The 20,029-nt window shown below is 41.1% G+C and overlaps 3 protein-coding genes across 9 annotated transcripts in view; all 3 read left to right on the forward strand.

Annotated features, from left to right (window-relative positions):
• Nucleotides 1-261, forward strand: part of LOC135206251 (methylcytosine dioxygenase TET-like) — a 282,773-nt gene extending 282,512 nt beyond the window's left edge. For all 6 annotated transcript variants that reach the window (XM_064237639.1, XM_064237635.1, XM_064237637.1 and 3 more), the window contains one exon: nucleotides 75-261. In XM_064237639.1, the coding sequence (XP_064093709.1) occupies nucleotides 75-125 (51 nt within the window). In that variant the 3' untranslated portion in view covers nucleotides 126-261. The remainder of the gene's footprint in view (nucleotides 1-74) is intronic.
• LOC135206324 (trithorax group protein osa-like) lies at nucleotides 125-1,776 on the forward strand. Its single transcript, XM_064237746.1, has 2 exons — nucleotides 125-1,649; nucleotides 1,703-1,776. Exons 1-2 carry the CDS (start codon nucleotides 125-127, stop codon nucleotides 1,774-1,776), a joined length of 1,599 nt encoding a protein of 532 aa, XP_064093816.1.
• An 85-nt stretch (nucleotides 1,777-1,861) lies between these two features.
• On the forward strand, nucleotides 1,862-19,519 carry LOC135206249 (uncharacterized). Of its 2 annotated transcripts, XM_064237632.1 has the most exons (7): nucleotides 2,609-2,746; nucleotides 8,418-8,556; nucleotides 8,923-9,098; nucleotides 9,376-9,566; nucleotides 9,746-9,908; nucleotides 10,120-10,502; nucleotides 10,923-19,519. In XM_064237632.1, the coding sequence occupies exons 4-7, from the start codon at nucleotides 9,406-9,408 to the stop codon at nucleotides 15,001-15,003; spliced, it is 4,788 nt and encodes a 1,595-aa protein (XP_064093702.1). In that variant the 5' UTR covers nucleotides 2,609-2,746; nucleotides 8,418-8,556; nucleotides 8,923-9,098; nucleotides 9,376-9,405; the 3' UTR covers nucleotides 15,004-19,519. The 2 variants fall into 2 exon arrangements, with proteins under 2 accessions (XP_064093701.1, XP_064093702.1); XM_064237631.1 differs by lacking the exon at nucleotides 8,418-8,556 and having other exon boundaries at nucleotides 1,862-2,746.
• The last annotated feature ends 510 nt before the right edge of the window (nucleotides 19,520-20,029 follow it).

The following is a 20,029-nucleotide window of genomic DNA, read 5'->3' on the forward strand; positions in this document are numbered from 1 at the left end:
TATGTTTGGAAGTTTTATTTCGACATCTATTATATAATCAGTCTGTTCTCACAGTCTTTCTCTTCTCTTTCCAGACTCCAAGAGGAGAGAAATGGAACGCCGACAAGCTGGAATGGGTGCCATGATGCCCTTCTTCCCAGGTCCTGGAATGGGTGAGCAGCCCCCCCTGCCCCCTCCAGAAATGCCCCCATTCCCACACATGAGGGAGCGCTTCCCGAATGCCGTTTGGGGAGGGGAGTCTCCGCAAGGACAGTGGCCTCCTCCGCCTTTCCATCCTCCAAGCCTCGGCCATCCTCCGATGGTCCATCCCCCACCACCACCACCACCACACCAGTTCAATCAGTTCGAACCAAGGCAACCTATGTTTAATTTCCCCGGGGGTCCTGCGGGTGGAGCAGCGCCCCCTGTCTCCAGTGTACCAGTGTCACAGTACAACAGTCAGTACAATGATCAGTTTACTCCCGGTGGAGATAATGGCAACGGAGGGTATGTCCCTCAGGGGCATTTCTCTCCACAGACTCCACAGACATCCGTCCCGGGCTTCGCCAACGGCCCAGCCAATGGGTTCCTAAATCAAAGCCCGGGAAACGGGGTAGTGGGGGGTTCGTCCCCCCATCCCCACCGCTACCCAGGATCTAACGATTACCATCAGCAGCAGCAGCAGCAGCAGCAACAACAACAACAGCAACAGCAGCAGCAACAGCAAGGTGGGATGTTCAAATCGCCGATGGCTTCGCCAGCGGTTTCGGCGCCCGAGGCGTCACCAGTGACGGGCGGGTTCACCATGACCACGCTTCCGTCGCCCCATGCTCCGCACACGCCCCATACCACGGAGCACCCAAACGAGAAGCCTGGGTACCCCCCTCCGCCTCCCACGCAGAATTTACTCGGCTCTAGAGTGACTGCGAGCGGGTACTCGGGTCAAGCCTTAGAGGGAGGCATTGGCGTGCCACAGGGCAGCCCACATGGCTCTGCTAGTGTGCAGAGTCGATTGAAAAACATGATCATGTCGAGACAAGGCAACAGCAGCTATCCTGGTGGTGGGGTGGACAGTCCGCCCCTTGGGGAGGTCCATTTCTCTGGACACGTAGCAGCTGTCACCAGCGTCTCTAGGGAAGAACCTGAGCACATGGAAGAATCTCTCAAAATGGCTCAGAATTTTTTAGCCTATAGGACTACAGAGTCTGGCCCGGGCTCTGTAGTCCATGCCAACACAACTGATGTGAAGGGCGGCGTTGAGACCGCGATGGTCCTCGCCAACTCCTCTTCCTCCTCCACGATATGCAGGAAAGAGGAGATCAGAGACCCTCCTATGGAAGGGGTCTCTGCTTCACAAGAAGAGCCATCTCCATCATCATCATCAACAACTTCTGCAACGGAAATGATGGATGACCTAGAAAATTGTAAGGGACTTAGTGTCAAAGTAGAAGAGGAAGAAAGTATGGAAACTGCCGAGGTCAAAAATGAATATGAGATTAAGCAAGAATTTGAAGTGAATGAGCAGCACGGTGATCCACCGAACAGCATAGCTCCCAAACCTCCTGACCTATCTAAGGACAGCACCAGCCCCTCCACTCTGCAGCTGCAGCAGCAGAAACAGCAACAAACAGATGTTGAAATGAGTGCAGTGAATCAGCAAAGTGATGCAGGTAAGAAGCAGCTTTCCGTGTATGACTTCCCCGACAGTCCTGATTCTCTACAGAACCGCCAGCAGGATTTTCGGTTTGGCAGGGTCAGGGGGACAGGTCCGTGTACGTCACGGCCTGCGTGTGCTAGTGTGCCCAGTGGTGAATCACCCACTGCGCCCACTAGTCAACCCACCCCCGCGGGTCACTCTCAGAACCCCAGGTTGTCAGCCTCGCCTACGACGACGACGACGACGTCGACGTCGACGGTGGGACTGTGTCAACCCCGACCCCCTGGGCCCCCTGTCCCTGCCAATCTGCCGCAGATATCATCCTCATCGTCATCACCACCATCGTCATCAACGACTTCATCAGCGACAACATCTTCATGTTCCTCATCGTTGTCGTCGACTTTCAGTTGTTTCACAAACACAACCACCACCACCACCAATTCTCAAGCTGCTTCCAGACCAGCCTTTGTTACGACCCCTGCCGTCAGTCAGTCCCAGAGTCATCTGCCCCAACAGCAGTCACAGCAGCAGCAGCACAGCAGCAGCACTGGCATCATCAGTCTGTCAATCGCCAACAACAGCAACAACAACAGCAGCAGCAGCAGCTGAACATCCAGCAATCGACTCCTCAGAAGATCTGCGCACAGCAGCCAAAGAATAATAGTAACAGTAACATCAGCAGTAACAACAACCTGCTCACCAGCGCTCAACAACAACAACAACAGCAGCAGCAGCAGCAGCCGGCACAGCAGAAGCAACAACCGCAGATGTGCGGCGTCCAGCTGCAGACTAGCGAGCAGCCCCCTCAGAACACTTCCCCAACGGTGGCTACTGCCGCTGCGTCACAGCAGCAGCAGCAACAGCACCTTCAGATAAAGCAAGAACCTCCGGAAGCAGCACCTGCGACGCAGCAGCCCCAGCGCCTTGACGCTACGACGCAAGTGAAGGTAGAGCCAACACCTTACCCCCTTCCCCAACCTCCCCCGCCTCAAGAGGGTACCGGTGAGGCGGCGGTGGGCCAGGATACATCCGACGACTTGGAGGCTCTCCGTCAGCGCCTTCGTCAGAACGAACTTGACATTCCTCAGTGTACCTGCCCAGTGCCCCCTGGTGAGTACTATGTCCCAACAGTCACTTTTATCATATTTGCTTGATAAACGGGTATTCTTTATGAATTGATTAATGACAGTATTGCAATAATCTGTATGTTCCCATTCATATTTTAAATAAACTTGTCAAAGATTCGTTATTCATGAAAAATGAAAGTTCAGGATAGAATCCAAATATTGACCTCGTTATAATTCTTGAAGAATACCTAATAAAGAACCCATGCTTTGCTTACACAATCCCCTCTCGCTGCTTTCGGTGTAAAAAGTTGCTTTGAATGGCATGACCTTCCTTAAAGCATGCTGCTCTGTCCTTGACCCTTCCCTAAAACCAATGTAAATTGCCTTTTCACACATTTCCTTAGCAGTTTAAAATAGCGGTTAGATCATGTAAATATTGTTAATTACTTAAATTAAAGCTACTGTGTCCCCTTTTTTCTGATATCCAATTCCCTAAGTAGTGTGTTAGGTTTAATGCCTAAATTTTTTATTTTTTGTTTCCAAAATTTAAAATAAGATTTTGTTCCATTTTCATAAGCTAAATTATTTCTTTTTATTATTTGTCATTTTTATGAGCTGGTGCTGCTGTGTGTGTTCTTGTAGAAGTTTGTGTGATTGTTATTGCAAATTGGTTTCCCCTTCATAGTTTTTAAAGTTTCTCAACTGTGTTTTGATGCTGATTTTTTTTCTGTTTGTTTCTGAAACTAGTTGTATTAAACGGAAGTGAATGGATGAGGACAGGAGTTTGGGAAGAATGGAGATTTCAGTTTGTAGTGCAGGATTGGGAACCGTCAATGATAATGGCCTGATCTCGAGTTATCTCTGGAAGGCCCCATTTCGTGTTTTAAGTTTTCTACTAGCTAGATAATAAAAAAAAAAAAATGCTGATCGTGATCTGTGTTTGTTGCCATATACAATCACTTTCTTTTTAGATTTTCTCTTAGAACGCATTCAGTCGTCTCAGTAATATATTATATATATATATATATATATATATATATATATATATATATATATATATATATATATATATGTGTGTGTGTGTGTGTGTGTGTATGTATGTATGTATGTATGTATGTATGTATGTATGTATGTATGTATGTATGTATATATATATATATATGTATATATATATATATAATATATATATATATATATATATATATATATATATATTCGTTGGTTGAAGTGAGGTCTGGTGAAAATTTACTGCTTTTGGAACTAATGGTTTGGAATGAGATTTCAACGTCTGTTCCAGGCTGTTGGCCATAAATGGTCCCAGAATGATTGATAATCTTTATTGCCGTTTAGTATCTCCCTTTACAAATCTGGGAGCTCATTAGCCCATTTTACCTTAGAATTACAATTTTTTAAAGACTACTGACATTGTGTTAAGACTTGAATGATTGCAGATCATTAATTGTTGGAAACTTGGAGTGTCATTACGTATTTTAAGGTAGTCCCATTTAAATAAGCAGAGATACTAGATTCACTCCAAATATTTATTTGGGTTCATGATTAATTGTTGATCTTCAATTTGGCTTGAACGTATTACTACCGTGATTTTCCAGTGTGCGTACCCCACTAACGTTTGATTTTGCCATGTTCATGAAACGTTTACAATATTGATTTATAGGTCGACGTTTTCAGATGTTTATGTCAGTTTTCGTTTAAATTTGATCCAAAATCCACCCAATTACTCTAGCGGTTAGTTGGGATGTAGATTCATTCATCCCAAAATTTCAGAGAACATGTAAAAGGGGACCCGTAATTATCGATGATATTTGATCTGATATTGAGTACGATAATGAGGAGGTATTTATGGAACCCACCAGCATGCAAGACTACCCACTTGAAAATTATATAAAGACGATCCTTCAAATACCCAGCGATATATACCAGAGAAGAAACTCGTCTAGGTTTATTTATACCGGATCACTAGGCCAGCTGGCAGAGTCGAGGCAAAACACACACTTGGCACTGGCACTGGCACTGGGTTGCCCTACGGTCGCTGATGCGGCACTCACGGCCTTCGGCCGAAAATACCGAGAGAAAGTCAACGTCGATTATTTACCTGGGACGGTATCGGAATAATTGCGAATACACTCAGAGATTTAGTCCTTCTAATCTTGAGCGTAGTGTAGTTTTATTTGTGTACGCTCGTCTGCGTATGTTGTTGTTGTTGTTGAAGAGTAAGCTGGCTTTATGCCAGCACCGGCTCTTGCTCATAGAGTAGCCCGTAGTAGGGCTGCTTACGTATATATCATCTTATGCGTGGATGTTTAGGTTGGGAATGGTTTATATTTTCGTGATTAGCATTATTTTTTTTCTGAGAGCGTATCTGTACGTAGTATAATGTATATATATGATTTTTGTAGGTATGCAGTTTTGTGTAAGTGTTACCATACGCAATTGGCGCCAAAAGGGACGATATTTGCGAGGATTCATATATAAGAAGTGAGGTGCATGACGTGCGGATCAGTATTTCTTTCGAAGCAAGCTTAGCTATCTGCTGGAGGCCTCCTTCCCTCGGCCGATCGTTAGCCAAACCATCCAACGGATACAGAATAAATGTCCTTTATAACAAGGTCATCATAACGTTTAACTCAACTCGTGCTTTGCAAGCGATCGATGTTCGTAAAAGACCAGAAAACGCCAAAGATGGCGCCCTTAGGCCAGTGTTTACATGGTGACGTCACGCCGACTATAGATATAGCTCAGCTGCGTTCCTCCTCCTCCTCCTGCTCCTCCTCCCGCCTCCTCGCAATGAACCAGCGTAAAGCTGAGTTTGCTATTTGGGTCTTGCTATTGATTCCCTTGACGCTCCGTCCCTCCTCTCCCTCCTCCTCCTCCTCTGCCGTGTCCCCAAAGGCCTCGCACAACCTTCCTTCGCCGCGCGACCAAGTCAGTCAGCCAAGCCATTCACGCGTTCTTGTGGCTGGCCATGGCTTAAGATTGCATAAAAAAGGAGGGTATTGGGGAGGCATGTTGCCGCTGCGGGCACAACCAGGAACCTTTCACTAATGGAACCTTTCATTAATTAATTGCATTACGGTTTAGTATAGCCGTCGTGTGTAAATATTCCTACTCCTACAGCACTTGCGTATGTAGTGTATGTATGCATATTTACGTACAATTTTGTACGTGCGTTGCGTAACTTGGTCAAATAGCACTGACTTTTTCATGAAGTCGGATGTCGAAGAAATTATGTTCTGTCACAGCAGTGCCAGATACTACATCCTTTGCCATGATATCCACAGTTTGCAATTAATACAGTAATATACTAAGTATAAATTCAAGTATTTCTTATTGTCTTACGTGTGTTTTAGTGAATGAATGACAATAGTGATAGTTTATTTAAAATTGTTTGTTTTTGCAACAGTTTTTAGTAGTTCATGGAATAATCAAGCTTAGAATTCATATGAAATAGTCTTGAATTATTTTCGCTATTATAATGAAGGAGGTACACATCATTATCTGTAAGGTCTTCGTCGGAATTTGATAGTAGTCTTACCGAAAGAACAGCACGAAGCGCCCTTATCGTTACGTACGTGGCGTGGAGAGAGAGAGAGAGAGAGAGAGAGAGAGAGAGAGAGAGAGAGAGAGAGAGCGCAGGCCAATTCCAACCTAACTACTAAGGCAAATCGATAACCTTCCTTCCCTCTAACCCAGGAGCTCCGACACGTGATCTCGTAGTCATTTCAGTTGTCTCAACCTTTGACCAAGGCTTTGATTTTCGTCGTAAAGCGGTAGTGTAAATTGCTTTTGCATTTTAGTTAACCTGTGATGTAAAATAAAATAGGACGGGGAGGCTTTTTTTGTACCTCGGTTTTCATAAGTTCTGCAGTTCCTGTGAGATCTGTCAATTACTAATCCTAAGGCAAAGTCTGGATTATGTTTCGATCGAAGGCGCGTGCCGTGAGGCACGTGGTGGATGGCCTCTGCAGCCTCTGGTTATTGCCTTATTATCGATTTATTCTCTCTCTCTCTCTCTCTCTCTCTCTCTCTCTCTCTCTCTCTCTCTCTCTCTCTCTCTCTCTCTCTCTCTCTCTCTCTGGCATGTAGCTTCAAATGTAATAATTAGGTGAAAAGAATAACCAGTAAATAAATCTGCGTTAATAAATCAATACTTGAAAAAAATCAGCACCCAGTTTTGTAACGCAAGAAAGCAGCCTACGTTGACTGAACAACATGTTATGTAAGACGAAGCTACTGTATTGAATTTAAAATACCTCAACAAATGTTTCGGCTGTAGATTTTTCCTCAATCTGAATGTTATTTTGTTTCATACTCGCAAGAAGGGCAGGTGCTCTCAATAACAATAGTAATTGCTACGTGTTATCGTTTGTTATTGCCCACGTGTTCTACAACACTATCTAACCTGCCCAGCAGAGCTGTTGATCGTGGTGGTTGGCAACTCTGCTAATCAATATGATAATGCTGCATATGTTGGCTGGGGAAAAACTGGCGTTTTAGTAATGAAACACTGATTAAGGTGACAGTGAAACAACACCCCTTAAGCATATATCGAGAGTTGTGTGCGAGTCCTTTTAATATTGCATAAGGAGAAGTCTTGGAGGTGGCAAATCAATTAAAAAAAGTTATATTGTGAAAAAATTCCCGATGAATCGCTCGGCATAAAAATCAATATCGAGCGGATGTCGATGGCTTGGTAAAACGGGGTTAAGGGTTCTGTTAAAGGGGTTAAAGGATAGAGTTTGGGATGTTTAAGGGGGGGTGAGGTGTGTGTGTGTGTGTGTGCATTTATGCGCGCTCGTTTTCTCCATGTGTGCTGTTAAGAGTCGAAAACTCTATCGAATAGTTTACTAAAGAACCCCAAACTAACACAGGTGTTTTAAATGGTTATATATATATATATATATATATATATATTATATATATATATATATATATATATATATATATATATATAATATATATATATCTATATATATATATATATATATATATTATATATATATATATATATATTGATACACCACACACAACACACACCACACACACACATACACACCCAAATACTTTTCCCCGTCCAGTGAAGACTCACCATTTTTATCAATTTTATCATGTTTTTTTTTTTTCTTCGTTATTTTTATCTCTTCCCTCGTACTACACGCAATTCTTCCACTCCAGTCACATGACCCAGTTATTGAATAGGGAATGTTGAAACCTTCATTAAATATGTTTTTATTTTCATGGTAATTGCTTAGTATACACAAAGTTTTTGTACAACTTGTCTTTTAATGCACACACTGCTGAAACCGTATCACTAGGATACATAATTAGTCAGGTAAAAATCTGTAATATATTCTACTTTAGCAAAAAACAAAAGAGAGGAGGGAAAATGTGCATGTACTTTACCGCGAATCTTAATTTTGGTTACGCAATTCAAACTGAATTAATAAATTGCTTTCACATGTTCGTGATTGAGTTAATATATATATATATATATATATGTGACTAAATGTGGCATGTAAGTTAACGTGCATTTTTATCTCTGGATAGGTATATAAAAAATGCGTGAAAGTGAAAATGATTGTCAGCCGAAATTTCATGCGAGTGTGTGTGTGTACATCTGCCAAAAACTGTCATTGCTTGTTCTGCATGTGCTAATAAAGTCCCTGGGCTTTGCTTTTTTTTCTCCTTCCGTCCAGATCTGTTTTTCCCTGCTTGCTTGTCTGTTTAGGGCCTTCAAATGGTGATTATTAAGAAGCTTCTGTTTCCTGTATGGTAATCCATGATGAAAAAATAGAGACCATGGAAAGGTTTTTTTTGGTTTCACTCCAGTTTAACGTAAGTTTTTATTGTACTCGCTTGCTTGCATGCTTGTAATCGATTTTACCCTAAAACCTATTTTGCATTTCAATTGTTGTTTTTAGTATTTTGCATGATATTGGAGCAATTAATGCGCGGTTTGATTTACAGATTTTAATCATTTGCCAGTAATTATGCATTTCTAAAGCTTAGTCATTCCATGTTTCATGAAACACATTGTGAAGATTTTCAGTTTTTCCAAAAGTAATGTATATATATAATGTGGAATTTCTACCCTAATCCAGAATAGTAATCTTTGAAGAAAAACTTGAGACATTTCTTGGTGATACGTCCAGTAAGCCTTTATGATTGACCTCCTTTTCTAATAGCCAAACGTTGTTTCAGGTACCCCAGACCCGGGTCCGATTTACAGTCACCTGGGCTCGTCATCCACTCTGCCGGGCTTACGGGAGACGCTCGAGAAGCAAACCGGATACACAGGCACTGCTATTAGAATAGAAAAAGTAGTTTACACTGGGAAAGAAGGCAAGACAGATTCCGGTTGTCCGCTTGCCAAATGGGTATGTAAGGTTTTATACCATGCCTTCTCCCTTTGACTTGATAAGAAGTCTTCTAAGTCTGTCATATTGAAATGTTATAAGTTTTCTGGCAGTCTGACGACATTGCTTAGCATGATAAATTCGAATGCATGTAACGTTATTTGTTATACAGTACCTATAACAGCAAACCTGCTGTGTAGAGAAAGTATAGTCTCACTGTCATGTTAAAAATGTGAGGTTCATTCCTTCCAAGCATTCCTTCAAAGAAACAGCTGACTCAGGTATTCCATTCTTGCAGATAATTCGCCGAGTTAGCCCGGAAGAGAAGATGCTTGCTGTTGTCAAAAGGAGAGCCAAGCACACGTGCTCAACGTCCTGGATAGTTGTGGCAGTTGTCGCTTGGGAGGGGGTTCCCCTGCCAATTGCTGATGATCTATATTCTGTGCTTGTATACAAGCTGAACAGATATGGAAACCCTACGGAAAGAAGGTGAGTAACCGTCTCCTAGTCCTACAGACTGCCATACAAGTTCACTGCTAATTTACCGTAATGTCATCGTAAGCTACCCACCTTTGTTTTCCTTCTGATAATCAATAGAAAGCGTTACACGTGTTTCAGCATTTGCCATATCCTTTCCAAGTCTCTTAAAGATATCCTCTTGTCACCAGGTGTGGTGTTAATGACGAACGCACTTGCGTTTGTCAAGGATTCAGTCAAGAGACCTGTGGTGCTTCGTATAGTTTCGGCTGTTCGTGGTCCATGTATTACAACATGTGCAAATATGCTCGCAGTAAAACAGCAAGAAAATTCAGACTCACTGATGAGCAAGAGGTAAAGTTTTTATTCAAATTAGATCGTTTTTGCGAGTATGAGGTATTAAGCACTTATGTATATCTATTTAGAATATGCAGAATAGTTGTTTTAATTAAGAATATGGAATTAGTTACTCAGGTGTATTGTAATTCAAGGATCCTTATTGAAGAATTAATATATGATGTCATACAGTATCAGTGCTGACTTTTCTTGTTTTTTATTTTTACAGGAGAGCGACATCGAACATAAATTACAGAGCTTGGCTACAATTTTAGCACCTCTGTACAAGAGAATGGCACCTTCTTCTTACACCAACCAAACTGCCTTAGAAGATGAGAGTTTGGAGTGTCGTCTTGGATATGAACATGGGCGTCCGTGGGCGGGAGTCACTGCATGCGCAGATTTCTGTGCTCATGCACATAAGGACAACCACAACATGAATAATGGTTGCACAGTTGTAGCCACCTTGACAAAACACAGAGGATTTGCCAAACCAGATGATGAGCAACTACATGTCTTGCCATTGTATGTACTAGACCCAACTGATGAATATGGAACCTATGAAGGCTATCAAAGAAAGATTCAGTCAGGTGCTCTGGAGGTGCTAAACAAGTAAGTATATGTACTATACTTTTATGAATATACTGTAAGCTCTTCTTAAAAGATCCTCAGTTGATATAGTATATTACATATGTATATTTGTAACGGAGCAGGATCTTCTTATGTTTTTCAACATAATTCTAGCTGCTGATATAGTTACAAATATTCATACGTATATACAAAAGTTTTATTATCTATAACAAGAAAAGTAGGAAAGTTTTTTGCTTGTGATTCAACGTTATAAAGTTTAAAGTACTTACAACTTTGTCGTTTTAGGTGCATTTTATAATCCCATTTTGTAGTGCATGTTATGAGATTAATAAGTATTCATATTGTTAGCATCCTATAACATATGAGGTAGCCAAGATGATTAAAACTGAATCAATAGAAACATAGGTGTAAATAGTGTACTTATGTTAAATGTTTTTCCAGATACCCCTGTGAAATTCGCCTTCGAACTGTACCACTTCTTTCATGTCGAGCAAGAAATCTTTTGGCCCGAGGTCTTCCCATCCCAAAGCGTGGAAGAGGCAGAGGAAAAGCGAAAGGAAGAGATATTGGAAGACGACCGCAAGTCAATGGAATCAACAAAGCTCCAGTACCACCCGTGGAATTGAATGATTTGTTTGGACTTAACATGGATTCAGTGCTAAGTAGCATAGACTTCAGTGACCCTGATGATGTACTTAACCATTATGGTCTTAATGGTTCTGATTACGGATGGCTTTTAGATGTTGGCCCAGACAATGATTTAGGACTTTCATGTGATATAGACTCAATAATTTCAAGTAAAGATGATAGTACAAGCAGTGATGACGTTGCATCTTCCAGTAACTCTGTAGCCGATAATTGTTACAATGATAGCCAGAAGAATGTTGGGAATTTGGCAGCTTCAGAAAGTCACTTAAGCCAAAGAGAAAGTGCACCTGTTCAGACTTCAGCGTCTAATGAATCTCAGTTAACCCCTAGTGTTCCTCCTACCAGTCAATTAGGAAGCTCACTGAAAACTGTTTCTGGGCCAGGTGCCTCTCCAACAGTACAAGGATTCCCTCATGTTCCAGCTTTAATGCCTCCTCCCCAGTCACCAGCACCTAAAAGACCTTTTTCCCCTCAGTCATGTAGCTCTCCAATGTCTTCTCGTTCTACAACCCCAATTCTTCCTCTTCAGTCTGGTAGCCCAACTGTATCGCCCCTTCCCTCTCCAGTTGTACGTTCAGCACCACAGCAAATGAGTCCTTGTCATTCTCCGTTGGGATCCCCTTCATTGAGACTGAATCCTCCACCATCAACTAGTCCATGCTCCTCCCCTCTTCCTTCGCCATTTGCCAATTCATTTACTCCACCAGGTCCTGCACAGGATACGAGTCCTAGCTCTTCCCCTTTGCCAGGTGCAAGTAACTCAACACCCTCAATTCCAGCACAGTCTCCACAGGGATGCCAACCACCATTAGCATCACCCTTTGGAGGGCCTGCTGGAACATTACAGTCGTCTCCTTTTGGTCCGAGCTGTTCTGTAAGCATGCCCCTCACTCCTGTATCGTCCCCAGTTCAAAGTAACCAAGGAACTGCCAGTTCTCAACATTCCCAGTCTGTCAGTCAGTATCAGATGTGTACAAATTCTATGGAAAGCCAAAGCCAAAACTTCTGTAAGTCTCAAAATGATAAACTCCAGTCCCACCTCCCCAACTCTTCACAAATTAATCCCTCCGTTACTTGTAGTTTGCAACAGACGATGCAAAATGGTTTCAATCCATCTCCGCAAATGCACTACAGAAGTACAAATCAATTTAGTAGGGGACCAAATATGCAAGAAGAAATGCCTTTCCATCAAGATAGGTTGCAGAGTGACCCTTTTTCCAATTTAATGAGCTACACGAATAATAATAGCAATGAAATTCCATGTAGTCAGCCAAAAGAACCTGAAACCGTAATCAGATATAGTGACAACATTGAGAATTTTCATGATCCAGATATTGGCGGTGTAGCCATTGCTCTGACACACGGTTCGGTGCTATTTGAATGTGCCAAACATGAATTACACGCCACGACTGCACTAAAAAATCCTAATAGACGTGATCCCAAGAGAATTAGTCTCGTGTTTTATCAGCACAAGAACCTCATCTATAGAAACCACGGATGGGAAAGGTTTGAAGAGAAGATGGAAAAGAAGCGGAGTGAAGAGGAGAGGTTGATAAAAGAGGGAAAATTAGAGCCTTCTCCTCGAAAGAAGAAGAAGATGATGAAGGAAGGCTTCGTCTTTCCTGAAGAGAAGATGATGAACATTGAGCCGGAATTCCAAAGGATGAATGGGTTAGCCAGTATGAAGCTAGAGGCAGGAATTAATCCAGTTCTTAGTGATGGACATGGTATTGGAAACAGGCTAGGCCACCCACAAGGTCATCAGGTGGATAAAAAGCCAGCCATTGTTGATCCCCATGCTGATCTCAAGAACTTTAAGCACCCTGATTTGAAATCCCCTCCCGTAAGTTATGGTAATTATCCTAGGCCTTTACATCCTTCCTTAGATACCCCAAGACCTTATAGTCCTTGTAAAAAGTATATTGTTTCTCCCCAAAGACCCGCCTATTCCTTGGCTTCATCTCCTCCTAATGTTATGCTTTCCATGGCTCCATCACTTAATCCTCGCCACCAGAAACCTAGACCCACTCCTGACCATACATATTCAATCGGGCACCCCCACGGTGGATTTTATGGAGATCACTGCCGGCCTCCTTTCAATCCTGCCATGCAAGAGTTTACTCCCTATAATTCCATGCCCCATCCTGCAGCACAATCTCATCAACTTCCAGGTCATCACCAGCAGCGAAACTTTCCCAGTCAGTACCCCCATCATCATGGTCTCATGCCAGGCTCATATGGTAGCGCAAATCACCCCAGTAATCAAGTGCATCATTCTCAAAACAACATGATGCACAGCCCTTATGGCACACCAATGCATAGTCCACAGAATATGGTGAGTCCCCGTGGTGCACCTGTGCTTAGCCCACACGATAATTCAATGCATAGTCCTTGCAGTAATCCACATCAAAGTCCTCATAGTAATTCATTGCAAAGTCCACATAGTCATCTGCATCATAGTCCACAAGGCAATCCTTTACATAGTCCTCTTAGTAACTCATTACAATGTTCCTATGGTAATTCAGTGCATAGTTCACATGCAAATGTAATGCAAAGTCCCCATGGCAGTCTAATGAACAGCCCCCACAGTAACCCAATGCAGAGCCCTCATGGTACTCCTATACACAGTCCTCATGCCAACAGCATGCTTAGTCCTCATGGAAACATACTAAGTCCGCAGAACAATTACATGTTAAGTCCTCCAGGAAACCCACCTAACACATCATTGCCAAGTCCACAAGCAAACATGCAGAGTCCACTTGGGCCTGCTTGTATGTTGAGTCCAAATGTAAGTACGCACAGTACATCTGCGTTAAGTCCGCGGGCAAATCCTCATAATATGTGCATGCAAAGTCAGCATTCTAATCCTCTTGTATCAATGGCAAATATGCAGAGCCCTTCAATGGCAGGTCCCCTTGTAAATACACAGAGCACTTGTTTCTCCCCTCAACAAGGACACCAACCAACACCCACATCAAATACATTTACAAATGTGCAAAACACCAGCATGTCAAATCAGCAGTCCACTCAACTCGTTAATAATATGTTGAGTCCAAATTCTAATTCAACCTGCACCTCCTTACCAAATGCCAATGTGAGTCCGCAGAGTTCTTGTATGTTAAATACAAAGTCAACCATGGTTACAAAGCAGAATAACTGCTTGGTCAATTCTCAGATGACCCAAAATGCATCGGTGCAAAAACCAGTTGCAAGCACTCATAACACATCTAACATTAATGTAGGCCATCCTTCTGTCCAAAGCCCACAGGCAAGTCCATGTGACACTTCTTTGCCAAGTCCAGCTGTTGATCAAAGTAAAAACATCATACCTAGTTCAGTGAAATCGACTTCACAATCGGATGCAAGTGAGAATTGCGAGTCTGTGACTAAACCCACAGTGAGTAACCATCAACCAGAAAATTCTTCACATATGACACAACCATCGAAAGGCTCCATAACCTTACAGAATGCTTGTATGCCAGGGGCTAATTTCAGTACACAAAATGTTCCTTCATCTGATGTTTCATCAAATCTACATAGCATGGCTATGCCAGGACATCACATAAACACTAATGTGCCTGATTCAAATGTTCCTGTAAACCACCACAACATGCCTGTTCTTGGTCAAAATCAAGGCTACCCTAATCCCCAAATTCCCCAACCCTCTTATGGTTTAACTCCTCCTTACAGCCCTGGTCCCCACGGCGCTCTAGCACAAGGAACTCCTCTTCCTAGCTTCAACAATGGCCCCAGTAACTATACAGCGCTGGCGCCTAGAGGGCCTCCAACCCACTCGACTTCCACATGGTCAGAGATGCGATATGCTCCGCCATTTAGAGTGACTGGACCCTACAGTGAATGGTCAGGGAATTGAGGATAAAGTCCAGCTATTCCCAGGGAATCGAGAGTGAGGTCCAGGTGTTCCCAGGGAATTGTGGATGAGGTCCAGCGATTCCCACTTATTGTTATTCTTCTTGGTTCTTGCTGTTACCATGTTACTTTTCAAATGCCGTATAACTTTAATGTTTGGCTGTGAGCTGGCTATAGAAGCTCAAAATGTGGTAGCTGCAGCGTAACTGGTCACAAAGAGTGAAGACTTACTTTCTATTCAGATTTAGCACTAGTCGATATTTATTTATTGTGGCTAAATGACACTTAGTTCTTTGGAGAAACGATATGATTGTACAGTATGTAAACTCTTTGCCATATCACAAGCCATTACTTGTGGAATGATCTCATGTGAGTGAAAGATGTCTTGTAGAACTTTTTGGTGACAATTCTCATTTTTTCATTGAGGAAACAGATGTATAGTTGTAAGGTAGTAATCTTACCACAAAAGTGTCGCTTCTTAGATGGCTTATTTATAATTTTCTTGTAAATAGTATGCAAACTGTTTAGTTTTTTAATGTAAGGATTTCTATTTACTGATAATTGACTCTAGAAAAAATACAATACAAAGTCAGTTGTTTTCGAATTGAAGATGTTGAAGCTGATTAATAAGACGTGATGTCTGTCTGTTTTTCTGGTGATCTTTAATACTCAGAAGTGTTCTATTTATGGTGTGGGGAATAATCAGATGATTGCTCAAATATTCTCCATTAACAATTGAATTTTATTTTTTTGGACATACAGCACTAAGCCAAGATGATTACTAGTCTATGCAAGGCATTTTTAAGAAATTTAGCATTGTACTTTATTTTTTTCCTTAGGATAATTATTACTAACATATTTTTGGCCAAAATTAAGGCCTCGATATAATGTTATTGTTTTAGGGACATTTAAGGACATGATCACCGAGTACATAGCTTACAAAAGTACGCCCATTCAGATTCTCACATCTTATCTCAAAAAGCCACATAAAGCAGTTGTGAACACTTCCCCAAAGCCCCCAAAAGAAGGTTTAATTGCATCAGATGGGTAAATTTTAGGCCCAGTGATGTCACGCATTGTTGCATAAATTGATGATGGTGAAAGTCAATCTAGGAAATAATCTTATCTTTTCTCATTGTTATTTATTATTATTATTATTATTATTATTATTATAATTAGTTCATTACAAGTAATTTGCAACAAAAAAGTAACATGTCTGGGCCTCCACCAAGTAACATTTTTAGACTTAAGTTGCCAGTGGGCATAATTTCAATGGAGCCCTCCACATTGAATGCAGCAAGAGTGGACTTCTCCAGCAATGGAGTTGTGGGGAGTTGAATGTTGTAAAAAAATCACAAAGTTGTTTGCTTTATCTTAGTTTAAGTGCTCCAAAAGTGTTGATTTTCTCTGTAAGTGTAAATAAGGTTCACTGAAAAGTTTTCCTTATGTTGATCTCCAGCGTTTGAGCTGCGTTTTACTTTCTTTTTGATATTTTACCTAAGGACTTTTGTATTATATTGTAATGTCACCTCTGTCATGATAATTGTAAGCTGTTGTTATATTTTGACCCTTGATAACATGAGGAAGCCTTGTATGACATTATTTAATGTAACTATTTCTTATTTTAAAATGTCTTGATTTTTTTTATCTCTTTATGTTGTCATTGTGTTCTTCTGTACTCCCACAAATCTGATGCTGGAGTCTCCGCTTGCTACATTTGCCTCTGTCGCCTTACTGTCGCCATCTCGTGTACAAATAATGTTTTGTGCAGTCTAATTCTCCCTTTACTTTTTCTATTGATTCTTGACAATTGAGGTGCACTAGTTCATAATCACCCTTTATAAATAAAACAAAAAAAGCTGTAAATTTTTGGATATTATATCCCTGTGCTACTTGCAAAGAAGAATGAAAAAAAAACTAATAAGCTTGAGAATCTTTTTGTATTTTTACATGCATTTTGATACTTTTATTGACGGCAAAAGTGAAGTATTGTTTCGTAGCAGTACCTATGATAAGCGGGATGTAGAGAGGGGTCGGGGTGGACCCACTGGAATGAGCTCTGTTGATGACGTCATGTATTTTTCATCCTACTACGTTTTACAAAGTGGCATTGTGATCTCTAGGCAGAAATAGTGCTTTCATTGAAGCTTCATTTCCTGGTGTTTTCACGTTTTGAAGTGTATAATTAAATGAATAACATTTCCCAAAGCTATGAATTAAAATGCTGAAAAAAAATCACCACTGTCCATTTTATGACAGAAGTTGCAGCTTGAAGGCACATATTCTTTTACAGTGTTTATGAAAGTTATCGCAATGTTATGTTTTGCCTGAAGTTGCACATCTGGTCATATTGCATCATTGCCACTGCTGCCTTTCTTCCTGGTGCCCTAATGTAGTAAGTAAATAAACGCTTGATTGTCGGATAAGTCGTGACGCTGGATTACAAAGTACAAATTAAAACCCACCCTTCGTCTGCGTTAGGATGACACTCCTCTTTACACCCCGCCGGCTTAGTTGAGATCTCCTTACGGAAAAACATAACTGGTTTCTGTCTGTCTGTCTGTCTCTTTCCTGGTCTGAAAAATCTCTCGTTCAATGTTTGTTTTTTCTATCTTGATACCTAGTCAGATGTCTGTCACAGATAACCCCAGTCGTGTGATTATTGATGCATCCCATTGCCTTAGGCGAGATGTATTTTTGTGACACTAGAAAAGGGATTTTGTATAAAAACCCTAAAGTATTTAAGACTATTTTTCTTATTTCATGCTGACATTAGGGACAAAAAAGATGATGTTTGTGTTGTGCTCTTTGTAAAGTTAAACTAAATACTATATATTTTTTAAATAATGGTGGATTTAGATATATTGTTTAGCTAGCAAGACAAATTGTAGAGAAAATATTGTTACATATAAGAATTTGATATTCATGACTAATTGTACTGTGTTAACTGTACAATGTCCCTGATGTTAACCAGTTTTAGGACTCTTGGTCAAAACCAAGTAGATGATTGTACAAATGTAAGTTTATTTCCTATTCTGTTGTCACAGAAACACAATTTTTAATGACCAAGATATCAATTTCATATCCTTGCAGCTTTTTGTAATTTCCATGGGGTTTTATGTGACGGGACAGACAAAATCGCTCTCAAACGTTTAATATCTTGAACCCACTCATGAATACTCCCACTCCAGTGTCCCTTCAAATGACCATAGATAACAAAGTCGGAACTTGAATTCAAGGCATTGAGATACGGATGATGATGGCAGTGTTACTGAATAGCTGATAAAGTCTCATGCTTGTACATATAATTATCTTTAAGGTAGCCAACAGTTATTACTGTGAAGGATTGAACAATTACGAATCTTGTTAAGGGTTACTATGAAACCGAGTCTCTTACCAGATGCAACACATGAGGGAAAGGTGTTATGGTATTTCTGTACAAGGTTAATGATTGTTGATTGTGTCACTCATTACGAATAATGATTATAATCAATGTGCCGATAGATATGCTCTTTTGCCCTTTGCTGATAATTATGTTCTGTTTAGATGCAATAATATATAAAATTGTTTGTGCCGTTTGTCAGACACATCCGCTGTTCGTTTCTTACCATATTGAGGTAGTCCACAATGGCAAAGAATTTTGTAAGAATTTCCACTTCTCTGCTTCCTTCAAGAAAAGGGATGCCTTAGCATTGATAGAGTGTTATTCATACAGAATTCCTGTGGCACATATGACGATGCAAACTCTGAACCCGTCATTAGTTTCAGTAAAACCTCGACTTTTTCTCCATCTCACTAAACCTGCTCGTCAGGGAAAAATGACTGGGATTTACTGAAATTCAAACCCCGGTTCAGTTCAGTTGAATTCGTCATGCGTTTGTGGACCAGCCCTGTACAATAGTACCGCAAGGTCCCCACACGTGACCTGCGGAGCCCCACCAGGTACCCCCCTAAAATGGACTGTGGCTAAGAGGCTGGTCATGGATAGGTACTGGCAAGGTAATGGTATGGAGGATATGGTACCAGCAGCCATGAATGCCTCGCATCGCAGGGCAATGAGTGCTCCTTTTTTTTTAAGAGAAGGTCGTGAAATGGTTTTTGGAATTTTAGATGAAGCAGATATTCTGTAAATACGATAGAACTCAGCCTTGTTTAAAGTGTCCGGAAACTATCGCATTGCCTTGCACCACATACAGAATGTTTTTCCTTGTTGACTGTTGCATAGGTTATTGTGCCAACATATTTGGGTCTCTCCGCTGATTTACCTGATAATCAAAGCTAACAGATGCCTATAGATATTTTTACCCTGTTTAAACACAGACCAGATTGTTATTCATGACCTGAAATCTGTAATCTTAAAGAAGTGAATCTCACCGAGGACCCAATCACTACTTTCCTGGGCTGCGGTGCATTGATGGTTGCGATAGAGTTAGTTCACTAGAGTAGACCAAACGTAGGTGGAACATGTATCAATAATTATGCTGTCTATGTTCTCATCCTTAATAAATGATCAAAACAAATTCTCTTGGAATTATTGAATTTTGCCTCTGCAGTCATGAACATTGCCAGGTATAAGATTTGTTTTTCACTGAATAGGGGTTTTATCTACTGAGAAATATAGTCTTATTTTATGGGAAAGAAAGTAGTACATTTTGAATCGCATTCACTAGAGATGTAACATTTCCTTCAAAGATGTATATATGAAATTCCCAGAATGCCTTTTCCAGTTTCGCATCAATGCGCATCTGAAGTAAAAGTTCCTGGTTTCTTGGTCATTACCTTTATCCTTCCAATTCTTTCAGCCACTCCCCTTACATTTTCACTTCTCTCCGTCTACTTTTTGAGCAGAGACAGGGAAACGCAACGACTGGTTATTGTTTCAACTGAAAAGCTGTCCCAATATCTGCTCCCTTTTAGTGATAAAAAAAAGGACATGTTTAAAGAAGGCATGATTAAGGATTTTCCAGAAGACTGGAAAGGGTGGTATTCATTTCAAATTACAGAGGTGAGCAGGTAAATACCATGGACAA

Source organism: Macrobrachium nipponense, chromosome 29, assembly GCF_015104395.2.
Source record: "Macrobrachium nipponense isolate FS-2020 chromosome 29, ASM1510439v2, whole genome shotgun sequence".
Classification (NCBI taxonomy): Eukaryota; Metazoa; Arthropoda; class Malacostraca; order Decapoda; family Palaemonidae; genus Macrobrachium; species Macrobrachium nipponense.